This window comes from Leptodactylus fuscus, chromosome 3 (genome assembly GCF_031893055.1).
Source record: "Leptodactylus fuscus isolate aLepFus1 chromosome 3, aLepFus1.hap2, whole genome shotgun sequence".
Lineage (NCBI taxonomy): Eukaryota > Metazoa > Chordata > Amphibia > Anura > Leptodactylidae > Leptodactylus > Leptodactylus fuscus.
The window spans coordinates 55,547,143-55,570,773 of record NC_134267.1 but is presented as its reverse complement, the minus strand read 5'-3'; the positions used below and the strand labels follow the sequence as shown (position 1 = coordinate 55,570,773).

Sequence of the window (23,631 nt, the reverse complement as noted above, 5' to 3'; positions counted from 1 at the left end):
ATACTGAATCTAACTTTAGAAACCTACAAAAAGCAGATTTTCTGTCAACCTACTTGGACTACATGTGATAAACATTTGCGTGCGCTCATCTTCCCTTCTCCTCTCGACTAGTCTTGGGCCTCCTACAAGTAGGCCAGACATATGTTAGATTTCCTAGCAGAGTTTCCTGTTACTCATTGTTTTAATCTTTAGAAGCACACAGCATGTCATTTTTCTGACCACGGTCTGTGCTAAATTCCAAGTTTTTCAATCCGCACGCATGCAGCTGTGTGTTTACAGGCACCGAGAGAGGGGGAAATAAAGGAGCAGCTGAGGCTCTGGGCTGAGGCCACCTTAAGTGGCTAGAAGAAAGATTTCTTTTGCCTTGCTTGTCCTTTCTGCGAAACATTTTGCTGGACCCTGCATGAAGAATATGCTTGTCCTGATATGTTCCCCATAAAAGTCAGTCCTGAGCTTGGTCAGGTATAGCCAGTCCTCTTGTATAACCTATAGGGTCTATTTACAGAGTAAAAAATATCACCATATATATATATATATATATATATATATATATATATATATATATATATATATATCATCATATATCCATGGGCTATATGTGGTATGGCAGCTGAGCTCTATTCATGTCAGTATAGAACTGTAATATCAGACACAACCTGTGGACAAGTGTGGCACTGTGTTACTTAGTTCTGGATAACCCCTTTAAGTGCCCATTGTGGTCTTTTTTATCTATTGACCTGCTTGCTATGTTTGGGCTTGGACAGACAGCCCTATTATGGCTACCTGCACTATAACCCCTGCACCTACAGTATAGGCCCATGAGGGATGATTCATTAGACTTGGGTCCTATTCACATATCCACATTTTGTGGATGTGCAATGTCCTGCTCATTTGCATATGGTGTTCTATCCGCAGTTGATCCGTTTTTTACTTATGTGAAAAAAAATCAACATGTTTTCCCATTTTCTATACCTTCTATTTCTTTGGGTCCATTAAAAACAGACAACAGGAAGATGCCAGACCTACAGACTTCCATTCATTTAATGTTTCTGGATCAGTGAAAAAAACAAACCTCCTTCCGTTTTTTTTTTTTATGAGCCTATAATAAAAACGTATGTGTGAATTAATACATTGACAAGAATGGGTACATAAATCCATTCCACATTCCAATCCTTCCACGAAAAATGTAGATGGCATACGTACGTGAAATATGGGCATGTAAATAAGGCCTTATAGTGGCACCATTTAGGGTGCGTTCACACTACCATTGGTGTCCTACAGCAGTGTCCGTAGCTACTGTCCATTCAAGATTTTAGCAACGGACACTAACTGTGTCCTTTACAACTTCCATTCATTTCAATGGGATTTTATCTGTTGTCCTTTAGTGTCCGTTTACAACCATGTCCGTTTATTTCAAGCGGACAAGAAATCCTACATGCAGGACTTTTCTGTCCCTTTAAAAAAAACGGATAGCAAGTGTCTGTTTTTTGTTTTTTTTTTAAACATTGAGGCCTATGAGCAACGGACAGTAACTGATAGCCATCAGTTACTGTCCGTCTGTGTCCATTATGATAGGTGTCCATTTTTTTTTTTTTTTTTTTTTTTTTTTTTTTAAACGGACACTTTCTGTTCGAATGCCAATGGTAGTATGAACCCTACCTTAGCGGCACAGACAGTGACTGAGGCTCTGCACTATATACGACGTATAACATTACTTCTGTAGCCTATAAAATGAAATCTACCATAAATCCAGCAGTTCCTAATATACAGGTTGCTTTGTTTTGTATGAATTGGATTTTGTGGTGTTACTAGTTGGATTTGCTCATTGGGAGGAGTGTGTAGTAGAAAGTGATAAGGAGATGTTGGCATGAGTTTTCTCCATTTGGAGGAGGACACGTGCAGCCGCTAAGCACGGCCGGAATGTGGAGAGACAATGAGCTGCCATGGATTTCACATAAGTCAGACAAGTTTTCAAACGATTTTACTTTCTACATGATTTTGTAGCTAAAACTGCTTTTTGCCTGCAAAAAACATGGCGGTAACTACAATTGTATGCAGTAAATGGCATTTCTGACATGATGTGGCTGCTAGGAATATCCATAGTCTTAAAGGAGCTTTTTCTGGGCTGAACATATTGATGAGCTCTTCTATTATTAGATTGGTGGAGGTCTGACACTCAGTACCCCCACTGATCAGCTAATATGCAGAGAATGGAGCAGGAAGAAGACAGCTCTGTTCTCTGAGCAGTGGATAGATCTCGTACTGCAGATGAGCTCTCATTAATGTAAATGGCACCTAGGCTGCAGGGGCTCAGTTCTGCCACTGTACAGAGAACAGCGCTATCTGCTTCCTGCTCCATTCTCTGTTGTGTTCAGTTACTGAAAACCTCTAATCGATTCTCATAAATCTGATATATTAGTGACCTATCCTTAATATTAGGGAGCAATTGCTGCTCTTTCACATATGGTATAACTGAAGTGAAGGTAACCGGTGTTGTAGTCTAGGAAAGAGGAGGAAGAGGAGAGGAGAAAGTAGAGAGTACAAACTGTAATGTGTTATGTCTTTGCATCCTGGATTGGGCAACACAAGGCAGGTCCTTCATAGAATGTAACCTAACAAAACATTGGAATTCCCTGTGCAGGTTGGCATGAAATGGTATCTGCTCAGATTTTTTTGCAAGAATAACTTCCTCAGCAGGAAGAATGTGTGACCCGGTGTAAGCCCAGGGGCACTATGAGAAATAATACCACCTGCCCTAATAAAATAATCAATATTGCTAGCACAGAAAGTTCATATAATACAAATATATATATAAAAATGTCTTGGTTTCCCTTGACGCTATGTATAGATTAATTTTCATAACACCAAATAACAGATCCTGACACTTCCCAATGTGGATTTTTATTTCAGGAGCCATGAGCCTGCTGCTATTTTTTGTCCCGGAGTTTGTGGTGTAAAGTTATTACCCTATGTGCATTATCCCCTATGTAGCAGCCCCTGCCCTAGCAGTGTGCCAATGTTGTTGTGCACCCGGATGATTTATATACTCTTGTCTATTGTCTTGTAGTAGATTCTGTATCCAGTAAAAGTTCTACTAATGTAATATTATCCACAGATTTCTGCAAATGTTCTGTTCACACTGTGATGATTTGCTTTGTGTTTTTTTTTTTTTTTTCTCTCAAGACTTTTGGAAGTCTTCTGTAAACATCAGACCAAAATATCCTCCACCTTCTTCCAAGCCTCTCCCCCAAGGCAGCGTCAAGAGGCAGTCACATCATCTACCTCTTATAAATGGAGTGCATTCTCTCCGCACCAGAACGCCCTCAGAGCTGGAATGTAGCCAGACCAACGGTGCGCTGTGCTTCATTAATCCTCTCTTCTTAAAAGTGCACAGCCAGGACTCAGGGGGAAGCTTGAAGAGGGACAGCACAAGAACCCAAGAAGCAAATGGCATAGAGAGGGCGAAATCACCACCTCCCAGGCCCCCTCCCCCTTCCATTAACAGTCATCGCACAAACCTTCAGCTGTCCAGAGCAGTACAGTCAGAGCCAAGCATGCCAGAAACACTTATTAATAATCGGCACTTGGACTCTCCTAAAATTGCAACTCCTATCCCTCCTCCTCGCTTGAAGAAACAGGCTACTCTTAACAGGTGGCAAAGCAACGACCAGACTCCATCACTTAATAGTTCTTGTCAATCTTCTTTCGACTCTCAGCCTGAAGAGTCTCCACCTCAGAAACCAATGCAGAACATGAATGTGAGTCAGATCACCAATTCGCCTGTCCAAGGCACATTACGCATGCAGCGCCTGAGCGATATGAGCATCTCAACCTCATCGTCCGACTCTTACGAGTATGACCGGATGGTGCCCCCTTTTTACGAAGGGGACAGTTTGGAGGACTGTGAAGAAGAGAGTGATCAGGAGAGTATGGCACCGCCAGTAAAGTCCAGAAATAAAAGGGCTACATCTCTGGGATTCTCCAAAATCGTGAAAACTCACCTCCGCAAAGTAAGCGGGGTGTTCAGTTCCTTGGTGACACCAGAGAAGAAGATGGTTAAGAAGATAGCAGCCATGTCTCGGGACAAGTGTACTTATTTTGGGTGTCTTGTACAGGATTACATCAGTTTTCTGCAGGAGAATAAGGACTGCCACGTCTCCAGCACAGATATGTTGCACACCATCCGGCAATTTATGACACAGGTTAAGAATTACTTGGCGCAGAGCTCCGAGCTGGACCCTCCGATTGAATCCCTGATCCCCGAAGATCAAATAGGTGAGAAAAGTTTTTGTTATTCCATGATATAATATACTGCCTGTATTACACAACAGTCTAGGACACATATGACGGCCATGCCCTGGTACTAATCACTCCACTGCTATAACATCATATATCTTGCTGTGACTTATGGATCACAATAAGATAGCCAGCTATGATAGGGTTAATTCCGTCAACACTTTCCAAAACATATTGTACAGATTTTTCATCCAAAATTCCTCATACACCCTAAGAAGTAATTCAGCCGAGCACAATGTGTGCACACAGGCTGTACCCCAGATGTTTTTGTTTATCCATTAAAGGCACGGCTAAGGAACGTCCGACCCCGGGGAAAAAACACATGAAAAAGCATGAAGTAACAAAAACCACTTGTGGACCTGTGTGTCCTAATGCATCTGTCCTGGGGTTTGATGAATGTGTTATTTGTTGTGTAACCTACTGTGAGGGATATAGTAGCTGACATGCTGTATAGTCACCATCGTGCACTCGGTAGACGATATACAAATGTCTTCTCTATATACATATATACAATGCAGATCTTGTAGTATTATCTATAGCTGATGTTTGTTTTTGTGGCTAAGAGTGCTTCAGCAATGGAGAGGTTAATGTATGCCAGGACCAGCACCCCTTGCTACCCTTAGGAATTTCTTCTGCTTAGCCCGTCCCTTTTTCCTTGGATGCTGCCAGGAAGGTATCTTGCTAAGCAAGTCTTTGCTTTGAGTTTAGTTTTTCAAGTGGAAATTAAAACTCGGAAAAACCTTCCCAGGCTTGGCACAAGAAATGCTAATTAAAATGACTTTCGGCAAGTCCTCGCCTGTCTGAATACAACTTAACCCCTTAACGGCAGGACCTGGGCCTCCGTATCAGAAAGAATGTAAGGTTCAACCTCGGAGGGTCATTGGAGGCCTGTAGTAGGGTACACATGAATAGTGGGCATGCTTTGACTGAGGCACCAGCTAGTTCTAAGAGGGATTACTTCTCTAAGTGTATTAGTAATACTGATTATAGATCTCATGTCAGGTTATTGAGCTAAACAACCGATAGTCCTTTTCATGCTATGGTATATACCTATAAGCACCAACCATAGTCCCTAGGCTTGTCAGATAGCATGCAACAAGTGGCTAGCGCTAGTGTCCTCCGTGTATTAGTATACTATCTTATATTGGACCTTATGTTGGACCTGTATTTTAAGTCAATGTTAAATTGCCAAACAACCAAAATTACAATGAAGGGATTTACCTGAAAGTTTTGTTGTTATGAGTTTTATCATTTATAACATTCAGGATTATTTATATCATAGACTGTATACAGGGGTTTAGCTATAGGGGGTGCAACGGTATCAGTCACTACCAGGCCCTGGAGCTTTATCTAAAATATACCATTACACAAGGTAGGGACCCAGGAGCTTCAAGTTATACCTGTGTAATAAAGCTTTTATCTGTATATTAGAGTTAATGCGGTTTGTCACGTGTGCACTCTCTACAGGCCTGTATTGTATTATATATAGAGAGTGTGGACACGTGACAAACTGCGTTAACTCTAATATAGAGATATATAATCTGTCACCATCATATTGCACAGGGCTTTACATATTGTCAACACCGTCCCAAGGAGGACTCACAATCTACATTCCCTATCAGTATGTCTTTGGAGTGTGGGAGAAAACTGACGCAAACATGTGGACAACATGCACACACCTGAGTACTATATCATTCGTATGACAGGCAGCACAGTGTCTCAGTGCTGCAGTCCTGGGTTTGAATCCTGCCAAGGACAACATCTGCAAGGAGTTTGTACATTCTGTATGTTACGTAGGTTTCCTCCAGGTTCTCCGGTTTCCTCCCACACTCCAAAGACAAACTGATAGGGAATATAGATTGTAAACCCTATATGGGACAGTGACTGACAGTGTAAAAGCTCTGCAGAATATGATGGTGCTATATAAGTAAGATACATAAATAGTGACCCAGTGGACCCCATTATTAGTTAGTAGGTTCAGCTTTAGTGTTTTTCCTTAGATATGATGACATGGAGGTGTGACCATAGTGCGGCTGCAGAAGGTTCTGTCCCGGGGTACAGGTCCTATTTAAGCTAGCCCATTCTGTTCATGTGACAATAGAGGTTCTTATATTGGGCTACAACCTCCTCTGTTTGTATAACAATAACATTTTCCTAGTAAAGGTGGATTAGGTAGAACATTTCAGTGTATTGCAGACATAGCTAAAATAAAGTGTCTATAAATAGTCCCAGAACTTGTCCCTAAGACGGACTGATAGATGTTATGTAATAGCAGTGAACCATTCAAGGCTTGGCTAGCCATTGTCAACACCAGGTATATTATGTCAGCCTCTCTACTGATATTTCCTCCACCCACAAGTCCTAGAAACCAGACGTGCTTTATGCCTGCAGGCCTCGGCCCGCTGAGCTTGGGAAGTCCCTGTGGTGTGAAAGTTATCCTACTATAAATCTTACACAACTCCTTTGTATTACGTTGGTGATGATGTTGGAGGATTGTATTACTACTGCTGTTACTATACATATTCTTTCATTAGGCTTTAAAGACGTCAATGCTGATACTTCTCTATAGTATATGTTTGGTGCTTGGCCACCTATGCGAAACACATATTGAAAAGCAACTAACGGACCTCTGTATATCGTGCTTGGATCATGGGATCTCTCAGGGATTCTGTATGCGGTACCTTGTTTGGTTACAGCTGCCCTTGACTGGTAGTGGGCCACTAGTGGTACCATGTGGACCTGGCACTGGGATAATATTATATAAGAGCTCTGCAGGCCAATATCACGTGGATTTTCTGTTTGGCTGACTCATTTCTTCCTATTAGTGATTAATTGTATATTCTTAACCCCTGGTACAATTAGATAAAGGCTCATGAGCCCTGGCCAAATGTTCAGCTTGGGACCCCCCACCAGACAGAAATTGTCTTCACGCAGCCCACTCATAACCTTCAGCTGTATTACTAGCAATGTTCCTTATAAGCTTTTTTAGTTAGTGAAGCAGTTTGGGACCTTTGCATTGTTCCTTCTATACTGGGCAGCACCAAAAGGTCAGATTATTATTAAATGGAGTCACCAGAGGCCAGCATATCAACCCAGCCCTCCCATATAGACAGAAATAGAAGGACCAATTCCAAACAGTCGTGTACCATTTAGGCTCAAGACACTCACCCAGGTCTTTTAGGATGATATCTTTATGTTGGACGGTAACACCATCTATTTTCATACTGATCCTTAGGATAAGTCATCAGTATGTGATCTGTGAGGGTCAGACACCTGGACTGGGGCTAGTGGATGGGCGGCACATGCTGCACAGCTCCTTATAGGACCGTCGCAGCAGCCCCATCCGCTGCATACTGGTGGCTCCTATAACTTACTGCGCGCATCGTCCGTCCACTAGGAAATTCTGGCACCCAGAGGCTACAAGAACAGATGGATCTGTGCAGGGTCCATTTGTCAGACCCCGATAAATCACATACTGACCACCTATCCTGTGAATAGGTCAACACCGCCCTGTTGCCTTGTTACAAATTTTTGGGTAGATTTGTATCTAATACTTTATGTGGCTCAGTAGTACTTTGGGTTCTGAAGCTGTAAAAGCCTGGGTCCTCCGCTACAGAGTGCATAGTCCCAGCGGTCTGTATGTTACATTACTCCGCATCATCCCATATAATAATCCAATATTAAATGTAGCCAAGAGTGAAATCGAATGTTTGCTTTTCTGCTGAAACCTGCCGCACATCTTCTGTCTGCAAAACAAAGCTGCATTGCTCAACCATCCAGACAGAAACTTGTGACTAATGCTTGAAACTCAATGTGGTTTTGGCATCACAATGGTTTATTAGGAAGACATTGTGCTTGTCAGCACTGAGGAGCTGGAGGTGGCTGACATAATAGTCCGTAGTTACTATATATAACCTGAGATCCTTCCGCTGCTTTCCCTAGGTATAGCAGGTTGATTGTGGTGAATGAAGCAATCCTCTAGTCCAGCTGGGACAATGGAAAGTTCTTCAGATGTGTATGTGACATGCGGTATCCCTGTTTATACTGTGTATGACCAGATGTGGTACTTGTCAGTATAATCTAGCGTCACAAAGTCACTTTGTCCTATGCTGACTGCACACAAACCTTGTCACGTATTACAAAAGTCAAGCTGGAGCAAAATTCAACTTTTAACCATGTCCATGATAAACGCTCATATCGGATCCCTGACATTTAGGACTAACCTATTTTTGTACAAGAGATCTGTCGGACTTCCTCGCTGCACACTGCGCTGTTCTTGCCACCCAGAATACCATAACTGCTGACGAAAATAGCAGAAAGCAAATATGAGCAGAACCCTACAGCAACTTTGTGGCTTGTCTTGTCTCGTGCATTGTAATCTCCTGATCTTGGGTTGGAAAGTCTACAGAATAAATAAATCACAATGACCATCATTATTTATGAAGCTGCAGAACAAACGTGAAAGGAGCGCTTATAGTGGATTATACTCAGTGTATATAATGCTAATGCCGCGCCATAAAGGAGCTCAGTGTTCGGTGACATCATTGTTATTCTGTTGCTGTGCAAGATATTGTAATTCCTCTTTGTGTACAATATTGAGAGAGGGGACGCCAGCTGAGTAGGCCCGGGCCTAAATGTCACTGGACGTGATACATATACAAGGACAGTTATAAATATTAAAGCACACTAATATTCAGACCCCCTTCACCTACTATGTCTGTGTCTTTACGCAATATTGAAAAATGAGGCCCATTGTTTATAAGCAAACAGCGCACGCATCCTAATATTGAAAGAATCTTATTTACTTAAAAAATGGAGAATTCCTTTCATACAAGGACATACAAGCTATGTACATAGCCCACCATCAACGTCATTGCAAAAACAATGGAATATACTAACATGTTAACACAGAGACTTGGAGTGGACACCGCTAAAGCGGCTCAGTCGTCGCCTGTACTTAATGGGGTATTCCCATCATACACCTATATGGCAAGTACACTGACTGGTCCCATGACTTACATTGAAGTGAATGGAGAGAGCTGCACGTATTTGCAGTTACCTTTCCATCCATTGTCCCCCTCGCTGTGATGGCCATCAGCTGCCTCACCATTCTGGAGATCGATACAGGTCCCAGTAGTGTATCCCACATCTATCAGATATTTTTGTCATATACTGTGTATATGCAGTACATGTTTAAGATGGGAATACACCTTTAAATCAGTTTTGTAGCTCATGCAGTATTACTTACCTAGAGCATATACTGTATATGCTCCCATAACCGGTGTCTTGAGAAACAGAGTAGATATATAATTTTATAGCAAAAGATTCAAAAGAGCTTTGAGTCTGTTTATATTCTTACATAGCCGGGGTTTAGGAGTCCAGTGGGTGGAGCTACTCAGTGATATCTGTCAATCACTAATAGTAGAACCGCCCACTTGACTCCTAAGCCCTGAATGGGCAGGAATTTTCAAAAATATAGATATTCCACAACCTATATATCAATCTGCTGAGCACCTCCTGATCTGTAACATGATATGGGCAGATCAGATTACCTGTACAGAGTGACAGGTTCCCCTTAAAGGGGTGTTCCATTGTTTTTATAGCATAACAAATATTTTATATTTATTTGTCTGTTCAGCTGGAGTTCCAGGGGAGAGTCTCCGTTGGGATCCTCGCCCTTCCTGAGCTTTGACCAGGACGGGAGCGAGCCAACCAATCAGTGACTAACCTGTACTACTCTATTCTATTGTATTAGATGGGAGGATCAATGCTCAGTCATTGGCATTCTGCAAATATATGAACTGAAACACCCAATATTGTCACTATTTCCAACATAGTAGGTGAAAAAAGATTGGACCATGACCACTGGTAGTGAAGGGTTAAAACTTTTGATTTAGCGGAACGCCCAATTACATGGCACACGCCAGTGTGTAAATCGGACACGCATTTCTGAGGCTGACGCATTAGTCCAGCAGATTGATTGGATGCAGTCACTTATTACTGGGAAATCAGTAATGTCCACATCGTCATGGGGGTTTATTTTTGGTATATTCGCAGCTGACAAGTGCATTCACCATTGAATGGTTTGCATTGAACGGTTCATAGTTATTATCATTCAGCATTATCTGACAGTTCAGGCTCACTACTATTCATAGTACAGTCCTAGAATGAGCCCTGCACGTGGGGTATCAATGGAGGCGTGCTAAAGTTGTATGGTGTGTAAGGTCGTATAACAGGAATTCACTTCGTAGTATAGATTTCCTCTATTCCTGTAAGAACATGAACAATGGTCCAGTGTCACATAATGAAGGTTCAGTCACATGGAGGGCATCACATTCCAGGATTTTATTAGTTAGTACTAGTAGAAGAAATCTAGGACATTTGGTGGCTCTTCTGGTTTGGCAGCTGTAATGTAAATTGAATAACATGATAGTTGAATGACTGTCTACAATTGAAAAAATTGAGGTGTAGAATTTGGCAAAATTTCCGTAGGGGTGGTCCAACTCTACACTAAAGGCAGATGTCAGGGGAAGGAAGGGCTGAGCATGGTGGAATTGATGCCTGATCATTCAGAGGTGATCATACCATTTTCTTCGTCATTATCTGGCTTTTATTCATGGTAAATAATACATAAGAAGGGTTAGCCATTATTACAGTCAATTTTTCCAGCTACATTGGGCGGCCTGACAGCAGTCCTAGCATTCCTCCTGAAGTGTGTTATTCTTGGATGGGTGCCATTGCGTTACTTGATGTAAGGGATGGTACATCACGGGATATTGCTATTTAGGACACTAGCTTATCATGCATATAACAGAAGTTGTTAGGCTGCTGGACATGAATATAAAACACATTGTAGTGAATGACAACTAGTTCGACCCCGTCTCTGACAACAGGGGGTTGGTGTTTCTGCTGTTATCGAGGTCTAGAATGATTGCCTGACAATTTCCATAGACTCTTGGTTGCAGTATGTTCCGTCTTTGGCCTTGCTTCCATTTCTGTTCTCTTCATTGACCCGCTTCAATTATTTTTTCAGATGCCGTCCTGGAGAAAGCCATGCACAAATGTATCTTAAAGCCCCTTAAAGGCTACATAGAAAACATGCTGAAGAACTTCCGGACAGCAGATGGATCCTGGAACGAGCTAAAAGAAAACCTATTGCTAGTAAGAAAGAGGACTCCTCAGGAACTTGGGGTATTGACCCCAACCCCAGACGCAGTAGACGTGGAAAAGATCCGAGTCAAGCTCTCTACCATGCAGAAAATGTATTCTCCAGAGAAGAAAGTCATGCTGTTACTGAGAATCTGCAAACTGATTTATACGTGTATGGAGAACAACTCAGGTAGAGATCTTATTACCGAGTAGTGGAGACGATAAATAAAACAGGCTCAGGAAGGAAATTTCTCAGACCTAAATGTCCTGCTTCATTATGTGCCGCTTCCTTTACTTATGACTGGCGGCCTGGGCTGGTCACTTACCGTCTTACTTATTCTTTGTTATATACCGTCAATGTATTCTGCATGTTGTACAGCATAGGCGGTCACTGACAAGCTAATCTCTATCAGACAGGCAGAGTACACAACAATATACATATATTGAAAAACTGTTTTGCAGCTCAAACTTTGCTTTGCTTATCTTGTACTTGTTTTGACGTGTATGTTATCTTCTTCTTCTATCGTGTTAGCTCGGTAGGAGCAGTGGTGCAGACCCAAATAGTAAAGACAGGGACACAAAATGTGCAGCAAATCGGTTTATTTAGAAAAAAAAGTGGAAAATAAACCTTGACTTCCGGCACAAAATGAGCAAAATAAAATACAGCCAAAACCTCAGGCGAAAACAAAATAAAAACCTGCTCGTCTGAGCTAACTAAATAGTAATATTAGCCTAACTATACATGTGACTTACTACCAGCCACACGAACAAAACAAGCACAACTTTGTCTCACCGGGATCAGGGTTACAGGACCAAACCATGCACCTACTTTCATCCCATGGAACTGCACTGCAATGTAGGAGCTGCAGCATTTTTCCGGCCCAGTAATGAGACAAGGATTTACTCCTGGGCTGAGGCCTACTCCAGATCCGCCCGGACCTCACATAAGTTTACAGTTTATAGTTATTAGGGCTCTTTCACATGGGAGAACCTTAAGGATATATTCACACAGCAGAATTTGACACTGAATTTGAGGCGGTTTATGCCTCAAAATCAGCTCCCAATTCTGCCTGAAACCAGCCTCTTTGATTTCAATGAGATACAGACGATGATTTTTTCAGCTAGCAAAAAATAGAAGTGTCCCGCTCGATGTTCAGACGGATTCTGCCTTATAGCTCCCACTGAAGTGAATAGGAGGTGGAAAAATACTGCCTGGGGGTGCGAAAGTTGCAAATTCTTTTACGTAATCCACCATGGAATTTGGTCAAGCAGAAAACTTTATCCTCAGATTCCTAGAGTTCTTCAGTTTCCATACTATGGAGCGTTAATGTGGCGTTCTGATGCAGATATATACCTCCATAATATAGTATCCAGTAGAGTGTGACGTATATGAAATCAGAGGTGTATTGTAGTACAGTATGGCCCCATCCATTTTGGTGGGTGCCATATTATGACTCTAAGATTGTAAGGAGCCATTGTATGGTCTCGATCATGAGGCCTAAATCCTAGGGCATAGCCAGCTTTATGAATGATATGATGCCATTGTTCTTACTTATAGCAATTGTAACCATGACTTCTGTGTCTCTACCAGGGAGGATGTATGGCGCGGATGACTTTTTGCCAGTACTAACGTATGTCATTGCCCAGTGTGACATGCTGGAATTTGACACTGAAATTGAATATATGATGGAATTGCTGGACCCGTCACTGCTACATGGAGAAGGTAAAATAAGGGGGGACTAAATAATAATCAATGCTAATAATTTCCGCTCATATCTGCTGGATTCTGCTTGTTACCTCTGGCGTGTTTCCGAGAGTGAAGTCATTTCACATTTTATGTAATGGGGATACTTAATATATCCAGTAGTTAAGAAAATTATATCATACTAATATTTCCAGAAGAGGAAGAATATGTTCTACAGGCTTTTTCTCTGCCCTGTGTTATTTTTTGTACATCATGATTTTTCCATTGCAGAATTCCTATGTTATTATGGTTGAGTTAAAGTAAATTGTTCCATCCTGCTGAGTGAGTTGTATGTCTCCGATAACCCCGGGAGCCTCCTCCTGCTTCCTGGACGTGTCCACTCAGTGCCCGCAAATAGAAACATAGAGAAAATATTCCTGGTCTGGCATCAGGAGATAACAAAGCAACATCAGACTGATGTATATAGATTTTACATATATGTTCTAAATGGAAATAATGCGGTCCATGATGATAATAAAATGCGTCACCAGTGGAAAAGTATTGGCAGTATTAGGATTATTTTATACTTCCATCAGAGGTCCTGTTGTATCTGAGGGGAAGAATAGTACAGTATTCAGTGTGGTACTTTATGTCAAAATGGGTGGTGGATCCAGCATGCTGAGAGTATGACGTCATATGGCTTTTCATACTCGGTGACCGGTCCGCTTTAAGGTCATGTTAAAGGATAATATATGCCTAAGTATAGTAAGGGATTGCGCAGGTACAAGCGTTGTAGACTGGCTCTTACATAACTTCTGCATTGCTTCTCTTCTAGGAGGCTACTACTTGACAAGTGCTTATGGAGCTCTATCCCTGATAAAGAACTTCCAGGAGGAACAAGCAGCCCGCTTACTGAATTCTGAGACCAGAGATACATTAAAACAATGGCACAAGAGGAGGACTACAAATAGGACCATTCCATCCATTGATGACTTTCAGGTATGACATATGACACCTAGAAGGCAATCTATTCTATGTATAATGTTATGGCTTCATTTATAAATGTCCATGAAAGAGTCAACTTATGATATGGCTTTGTAGAATTTCAGAATATGTTAAATTCCTTTGTTAATAACTCAATGGGACATATTTATAAAAACTAGGAGAGTCAATGCAAGTCAGTGAGAGTCCTGCTTAGGCCCGCTTCACATCTGCTTTCGATATTCTGTTCGGAAAATCCGCTTGTAACCCCCGCCCCCGAACGGAATACCGAACGCATTAAAAAGTGGTGAGCACTGAAAGCACACGGACTCCATAGACTATAATGAGGTCCATGTGGTTTCCATGCGGTGTGCGCACAAATCATGCAGAGAGAATATGTTAATCTTATCTATTGTACACGGTGGGCGGGCATTCAGGGTCCGACGTCATCTTCAGCCACACCTCCTCTTCCAGCCATGTCCTTGGGCCCCGTCTTCCTCCAGCGCTTGTGAACTGCCATTGATAAAAAATGGCGTGGGTGCATGTGCAGTAGCAGTAGCAGCATGCTACTGCGCATGCACCCGCTCCATTTTTTATCAATGGCATTTCGCAAGCACCGGAGGAAGACGGGACCCAAGGACATTGCTGGAAGAGGAGGCGAGGCTGAAGATGACGTCGGACCCTGAATGCCCGCCCACCGTGTACAAAGGCTATTCATGCATATGTGGGGCTCTATCAGCATAATTTTGCTGATAGAGCCCCTTTAAGAAAGTCTATTCTTCTCCTACCTTTAAGGGTGCATTCACACTACGTAACGCCAGCGTGTATCACAGCCGTACACGCCGGTGCTACAGCAGGACTGCCGAACACTTCCCATTCATTTCTATGGGAGCCGGCATGCGAGCGCTCCCCATAGAAATGAATGGAAAAAAGCAGTCCATTCATTTCTATGGGGAGCACTCGCATGCCGGCTCCCATAGAAATGAATAGGAAGTGTTCGGCAGCCCTGCTGTAGCGCCGGTGTGTACGGCTGTGATACACGCTGGCATTACGTAGTGTGAATGCACCCTTAGATGTCTTCTCCGCGCTGCCGTTCCGTAGAAATCCCAGTTTTCGTCAGTATGCAAATGAGTTCTCTTGCAGCACTGGGGACGGGCTCCAGCACTCAAACAGAACTGGGGGCCTCCCCAATGCTGCGATAGAAATCTCCAGCGCCGCCTCCATCTTCTTCAGGAATGGGTCTTTTTTGCGTCTTCCTGTGGTGGCTTCAAACCTCTAGGCCTCGGGCAGCCAACTGCGCATGCCTGCCGGCCACAAGTAAATTGCTGCTTACAATACTGTGTAAGCGGCCATTTTCTTGTGGCCGGCAGGCATACGCAGTCGGCTTTGCCCGAGGCCTAGAAGTTTGAAGCCACCGCCAGAAGAAGACACAAAGAAGACCCGTTCCTGAAGAAGATGGAGGCACGCTGGAGATTTCTCTCACAGCATTGGGGAGGCCTCCAGTGCTATTTGAGCGCTGGTCCCACCCCCAGGACTGTGAGAGAACTCATTTACATACCTACGAAAACCTGGATTTCTACAGAACGGCAGCGCAGAGAAGACATCTAAAGGTAGGAGAAGAATAGCCTTTCATAAAGCTATTCCTACAGGCAGAAAAAATTGAGTTTTAATGATAGGATCCCTTTAAGTAGTATCATGGTTTCTATCATAATGATATGTCTATGGTAGTGTTGTCTGATAAACACCATGATAGTCTTTAAGGGTTAAGTCATCTGTAAGTGGAATTTCTTGTAATTCAAAACATGATTTTTTTTTTTTTTCAGAACTACCTGAGGGTGGCCCTGCAGGAGGTGGACAGTGGGTGTACAGGCAAGACGCTTCTAGTCAAACCCTACACCACTACAGAAGACGTATGCCAGATATGTGCAAAGAGATTTAATGTAAAGGATCCCGAGAATTACGGCCTCTTCCTATATATTGACGACACCTGGCAGCAGCTGAGTGAAGACACCTACCCACAGAAAATTAAAGCCGAGATTCACAGTCGACCAAACCTCCAAGTCTTTCATTTTGTATACAAGCGCATCAATAATGACCCTCAGGGGATCATCAGCTATGACAATGATGATGACAATAACAATGATGACGATGATGCAGATTTTTAGAAGTTGGGTTTTTTACACCATAATGGCTAGTTTTGCACTCAGAATCTTATTTGTCAGAGTCCAGTAGGTCTTAGGTGGTGGAATCTTCCTTTGTTGGGCGTCGTATGCTACTGAACACTTATACAGTGGATACTAGAAGCAAAAAGTGAAGCTCTCCAAGGAATCAGCTTTTCGATATTCATATGTCCCGGATCAAGCACATCAGTGGTCTTCTCGTGACTCTTTGACAAGTGATGGAGCAGTGGCAGGCAACATTCCAGACCGGAGCGAAGGATTACGCTATGTGACTTACTGAAGAAGGTGTCGCCATTGTCATGTACTGAATGACAGAAGCATTGTGCCTGTGTATTTTTTTTATTTTTATTAAACGGGTTTTTTTATATTCATGAAACATTGAATAGAGCGAGGACGGTCTTGTGCATAGAATTAGTCGGCACTGAAATTTAGGTTTGTCCATTCAATACATACAACTCCTCTCATCCATGTAAATGTCACAAGGAAGAAGGCCGTGTCCTCATCTGTACTGTCATTTTGTAATCTACTTTAGCAGTGGAGTCTTTTGTATGATGTGTATATTATGTATTTTTTATGACGGTGACTCCTTGTTATATGAGCAGCTGTTATAGTGTGTGACGTATTTTAACTTCTATTTTCCAATGTAGGTGTCAATTAGAGCGGTTCCATTTATCGTGTGCATCACTGGTGATGTCACTAGGCCGTACAAGCGCTGTACTTAGTTGTCACCGTCAATCCAATAGACATTGAATGGAGTTATAGGCTGGCCCACCATAGCGGTCGTGCAGTGAGGTGGAACAGGGGGCTTGGAGATTGGTTCCTAGCAATGGCGACCCCCAACAACCAGTCACATATCCCCTATCCTGACATGGTCACCGTTACTTTTTGCTCAGTCTAGGAGATACGACAGTAGAAATTGTCATCCATTCTTTAGAAATGAATAATATCATTTCCTGACATCCAAAGATCATATTACGCACCACTATTACATGGCAGCGATCATTCTAAAAACGAGAAATAATTTAATATTACAGACGTTATATGCTAGTGACTAGTATATTCAGTTTGTTATCTCCCTTTACGTAAGGTAATGTTACAGATGCCCCAATAACCATGAGATAGTGTGCACCATTGTGCCCACTCTATGGCCTACTTAAAGGGGTAGTACAGATTAGAATAACATTGCTATTTTTTTCAGAAAAAAAACAAAACGCCCACTTGTTCATTTTAATAAAGCTGAACTGCATTACCAGACACAACCCCTCCATAGGTGTGGCGCTGTTTCCGGAATAAAGCATTTATGTTGTTCTACATCTGTATAACCATTATCCCTAAGCTAGTACAGCTATCGCTCTTCTTCCATGAGCCCCCAAAGTTTAGTGGGAGTCACGCATGTTTATCTGCAGTCCCATTACCCTAGAAAAGACGAACCTTCCAGGGCCTGCATTGGCGGTGTCTTCACTGTCGCTTATTCCGCTTTGAGATGTCGTACTCTGATGGGAGCCTGTCCTGGAGACATCTTCCCTATTATAAGACTTAAACATTGAGAAGCAGAGACTTCAAGAATATTTACGTGCCATCGGCATTAATGTAAGGTTGCCAGTAGAGGACAAAAGATGTCACATCTGCTGAAACGGACGGGCTTCTGGAACCCCTTCCCATGTTACTAGTTTATATGGACGTGATATTCTTATAGACATTGAGTTTCTATGACAATAGCTATAATCACTGGTTAGATTACGATGTCAGTATTGTATTAATTGTAACCTTGGATTTTAGGTAACACTCCAGGTAAGGCCTAATGCACACGACTACATCTTTTCTCCATATGTTCTCCATTTCACAGATTTGTGTGCATGGGAGCATAGACATGAATCGCCTCATTTAGTGAAGTGTATGGATCCATGGAAAGCACGGATCCTTATGCCTCTGTACATGCACCCGGTCGTGTGTATTTAGCCTAAAACTGATGCTTGGTGTCATGTATAGTACAGACCCTGAAGGGACGGGTTTATCTTTGTCATATCTCTAAAGACATTTGCATTAAAAACTGTAATATTGTGCAGCAATCCGAGGCGACTTCCTATAATACAGACACGGACAATACACACTACTTCCAATCCATATAACATGCTGGAGTCATGGCGCGGGCACCGGCATTTGTCGACTACGCTGTTCGATGCGGTGCATCACAGTACGAGTACAAGGTTATTATGGACAGAAAACATCATAGTTTTTCATTCTAGATATATTTCTTAGAGATTCATAGGACAGTTTCCGGAAAACTGTTTATTTTAAGTATAAGTCATAAAAGTGCATGTGTAGCTAACATTTAATATATAAGGACATGTTATCTCTTGCTGGCTCTAGAGCATCACATCTATATGTTGTAATGGGTATATAACATGAGTTGTCATAGACAGTGTTCGCTTTATAAGGTGTTTTTGAAGGGTTTTATGTACGTGTGATTTTTTTTGTGTGTTTTTTTTTGTATCTTGGCTGCCAAGCGGAGTCTGTTACATATCGCAGCCCCTCCTTAGCAGGGAAGATATTAGAGGGATTACTTGCAAGTGAAATCCAATGACTGTAACATGAAGTGAAGCGTACTTGGAAGTTATTGCTCCGATAGACTGTATTGTAGACTAACTTACTAAACTTCTGAATGTAATAATTCTCCTTTATTCTCATATAGGTATGGGGCGTTGATCAGGTTTAAAGAGAGTCACTGAAACCCATCATATTAACCCAGCTCTTCAGATAGATAGGTTATCAAACATCGTTTCCCTTTGCAGATCACTGCCTCCATGGCCGAGATGAGCAACAAGGGCATTGGCGCTTCCCTTTTTGGAGCAACACCCTCATTACTCAATTGCTGATATTTTGGCTACACAGGCACCGATTCACAAAGGGGAACCCTGTTTGATTCAGGAGACCCTAACCTATGTATCTGCGGGGCTGGCGTTGGCGACAGACTCCCTTTAAGATGACAATCCAGTTTTAAGACAGTAAATCATCTCAGCTATAATCTGAATATGTGTATGGCCACCTTACCAGTTATACAATACCTTGCTTTGTACTTGTATCTTCTCACAATAAGCTATTCTTCCATACATACGACTTTGGCTGAAGTATCAAAGGCCATAAAATGTGTCCATAATGTAAAATATGACAGACGGACAGTTCAGCAGTTCGCTCACATTAGGTCAATGTTGGCTGAACCTGGCGTTTTTGGCAGGACTGGCTGACAATCTAATGTGTATTGGGACTTCCCAAATCTCTTTTTGTTCATTTTTTGATCTCCCGGTCAGTAATTCTGACGTTACACAGTGCAGTACACTTGTGAATTTGCACTGTTTTACTAAACTGAAAGGTAGTGAATATGTAAGGATCAAATTCTTACTTTCCGTTAAATCTAATAATGGTTCCCATTGTGTCTGCCAACTGTCCTGTCCCATACTAAGGTGATGTTTATAAAAAAAAATCCTTGTATTTTGTAGAACTCCCTTCCCTGTTTAAGCTCCATGTTACTTATGTCTCCTCCATCAAATACTTTTCTCCACCTTTAAGGGTGAAGAACGAATTTGGAATAAATCAGGTTTCCTGGGGATGGGGGTTGGGATGATATGATATCTGCAATTAGATATCTCTCGTCCCACCTATGACTACTGTAAACCATTCCCAGCTAAAGCGCCCCCAGCCTTGCCCACTACCAGTTATACGTACTGTATTTGATTGTAGAGGAATATTAGATGCACAGTATTATAAAGCTGTATTTTGGTAAGTGAATATTATATATTTTATTAGGTTATCGAGCCAGCTCTAAAATATTTCCATACAAATGTTGAATAAAACCTAAGGACTTATCTATATTGATATACGACGTGCAGTTTTTCTACTATAATATGTGTGTAAATTCTTCCGTTTTTAGGATCTCGGCTTGCTGTCAATGAATGGAAACCTTCGTTAGAGGCTGAATACCCGTCCTAAGTGTATCAGAGCCTGCCTTGTATATTCACTGCCAGCAAGCAGAGATCTTGATAGCCAAGGAATTGGGGCACAAAGTGTCAGAAATATAATAAGTCATTGATGAATATGATGTATTTGTATAATAATGAAAACCATCTGAGGCCCGGTTCACATCTGCAAGCAGCACTTTTCTCTCCACATCATAGTCTATGGGGTCCGTGGGTTTACCACTTTTTTTATCCATATTGGTTTCCATTCTGGGGGTCCCCGAACGCAGATGTGAAACGGGCCTTAAAGTGGATCAGCACCAGCAAATAGTCAATGGAGATGAATTTTGGTACAAATAAAATGTATGGACATGACTGCTTTAATTCCCCTACCAAAGTCCTTCATTGTCAGCGGTGACCAGGTTTTTGGAAGTACTGGACAGAAGTAGAGACAAAGCAATAGAATGTAGTGAGTGGCAGTGGCTGATATACTATTGTGTTGTAACAGTACTGTACTAGTCTGCGGGCACAGACAATGGCAGAGTTATAGAGAAATCTTGAAATGGGTTTGCCGGTCCATACCCTGTAATTCTGTTAGGTTGTACAAGATACTTATATGACGTCATGAAAGTAAACACTAATTATTTAAGTCATTTCATTTTATGTAGTTGCTTTTAAAATAAATAAAAAAGGTTAAAAAAAAAGGTTTTTTTAAGGAACAAAAAATTGTATTAAAATGCAAAAACATAAGAAATGTGTTTTCATTCTGTATGTTGGAACAAGGCAATGTGCTCTTGTAAGGTCAGCTTAGTGCAGTAGACCAGTCTTCTGGATTTCTTTGTATTGTGACATGTATGTATTTTGCACATAATAAATGGTTATGTGGTTTGATAATATCTGTGGTTTGTGTAGATCATTTTTGAGAAATACAGATTTCAAGGCACTTGACTTCCTGGTAAAATTAAGCACATTATCTGTCAGTCACATTATATAACACAGTATGGAATGGTATTGTACAGGAAGATATCTACTGTATACAGAATTTTTTTTAAATTTAGTTTGTGAGCCCCATATAGGGATCACAGTGTACTTTTTTTTTTCCTATCAGTATGTCTTTGTAGTATGGGAAATCCACGCAAACGCGTGGAGAACAGAAACTCCTTGCAGATGTTGTTTCTGGCGGGATTCGAACCCAGGACTCCAGCGCTGCAAGGCTGCAGTGCTAACCACTGAGCCACTGTGTTGCTCCATCTATACAGTAAATTGTGGCTTTTTTAGCATCTTGCTGATGCCCAAGCCTCAGTGTTGGCCATAGTCAGTGTCACAGGGGGGTGCATTTGGCTCCCTATTAAATCTGAGGGCCCACCTTCATTTATCCCAGAAATCTATTAAAATATTACTGTACATTTAAGTAACAATATTCCTTACATATAAATAATACAATATTGTATAAATGGAATCGAAGCCAACATCTGTTGTCTATAAATGGTACCGTCATATACTGTGCATATATACATTTATTTACATACATCTGCCGTATACATTACATGCACACGTAATTTATATTTCCTGTGTTTCTGTGCTACATGTACAGTTTTATGCTGTTTTGTGTAAGTGTAAATTCCCTTTAAGGGCTGTTCCACTGGAGAAAGGGGAGTCTTATGTGACCCTATGTTTCAGCTCAGCCAGCACATGCTTAAATCGTAGGAGGAGACCTCAGAGTCTTCATCCAGCTTCCATAGAGGAGAGACGTGTATTCCAGCTCTGCTACAGAGGATAGTGAGTAAGGAGGAGTTAAGCCTAAAATATTTTTGCTACAGCTCTGAGACAGGAAGGAAGTATTGTTGACAGCCTTTGATAGGAGTTTGGAGCAATTAATGCCATTATTGAGGAGAGTCTGAAGTTGTCCAACGCCTTCGAGTAGACAAAACGGAGAAAGAGAAACTTAGAGAAAAAAGAGTCACTGGCACATTTATCTAGGAATAAACTGGTCTAAAACCATTGCCTGACTCACCCATTGTCCACTATGGAAACCACTATGACCCCCACCATTAAGTAACCTGCAGGCCCCTAGGAGGTGAGCTGGAAGAATTGGTTGAGTGTATTGGCCACCTCTGACAACTACCATAATTCCTACTACTCCCAGCCTCCAGGTCTCTCCAGTGGGTTGATACAAACACACAAATCACACATTGGAAACATGTATATGAGGTTCTCATCATGCTTCATGGCGGTGGTGTACTTTTTTTTTAGGTGCACTCCACCATACCCCATCCTTTATGCCTCTGATGGGCTGTTTATTCCAGTTTATTCCAGCAAAAACGAATCAGGCGTGTGGGTGTTTCTTCCCTATGTGCCTATTATGGTGTATGTGTGTTTAAGACATAGGTAGACATTGTGGGAGTGTGATGTAAGCTCCTAAGTTAGTGGCTAGCTGGACAATCTGGTCTGTCTTCACTGACCTACTAGCCAGAGTGTGTTTGTGAGCGTATGGCTATGGACATTCCTCCCATATATGTGATCCGTTCTGCTTATGAGGGTGTGAGTTATTAGTGGTGGTGGGTCTGCTCATTCCAACCTACTGTGCTGCACATTACACCTCGGTTGCTCTGGGTGCTACCTTGTCCAATTTATGGCCCCATTTTATTATAAGCACCTATGCTTCACAAGGTAGCTTTGTTTAACTTCTAATGGTATTAATAAAAGTTATTTTTTAGTGTACCAACAAAACTTTTCTTGGATAAATAGTTATTCCGGTACACATACCCTTAAGATTTAGTGTATATGATTATAGCCTGTTTTATATGAAAAAGGAAGTTTGATAGGCTAAAGTGTATTACATGAATGGTCTCCAAACCCCCCCAACACAATAGCTACCACATAGATGGATCATCCTTAGGTCCAGTTCACATCTGCATTCAGCCAGTCCGCTTGAGGATACCCTGAACCGAAACCTATCCACATAAAAAAGTGGCTACTTTAGAAAACCTGCAGATCCCATAGACTATAATGGGGTCGGTGTGCTCACCATACGAAAAATGTGGAAAAAAAAAGTGCTGCTTGCAGGATTTTTCTCTCCGCATACTTCATGCAGAGACGGGAACAGAATAGTCTGAACGCAGATGTGTCCTCCAGTGCAAGTAACAGATGTCACCCAAATTACCATCACATACAGTCCTATGAAAAAGTTTGGGCACCCCTATTAATCTTAATCATTTTTAGTTCTAAATATTTTGGTGTTTATAACAGCCATTTCAGTTTGATATATCTAATAACTGATGGACACAGTAATATTTCAGGATTGAAATGAGGTTTATTGTACTAACAGAAAATGTGCAATATGCATTAAACCAAAATTTGACCGGTGCAAAAGTATGGGCACCTCAAC

General features: G+C 41.7%; 1 protein-coding gene across 2 annotated transcripts in view; it reads left to right on the top strand.

Annotated features, from left to right (window-relative positions):
* RIN2 (Ras and Rab interactor 2) overlaps positions 1–21,120 on the top strand; it is a 119,615-nt gene extending 98,495 nt beyond the window's left edge. For both annotated transcript variants that reach the window (XM_075267610.1, XM_075267611.1), the window contains exons 8-12: positions 3,184–4,275; positions 11,330–11,635; positions 13,037–13,168; positions 13,965–14,128; positions 15,934–21,120. In XM_075267610.1, the coding sequence (XP_075123711.1) occupies positions 3,184–4,275; positions 11,330–11,635; positions 13,037–13,168; positions 13,965–14,128; positions 15,934–16,275 (2,036 nt within the window). In that variant the 3' untranslated portion in view covers positions 16,276–21,120. The remainder of the gene's footprint in view (positions 1–3,183; positions 4,276–11,329; positions 11,636–13,036; positions 13,169–13,964; positions 14,129–15,933) is intronic.
* The last annotated feature ends 2,511 nt before the right edge of the window (positions 21,121–23,631 follow it).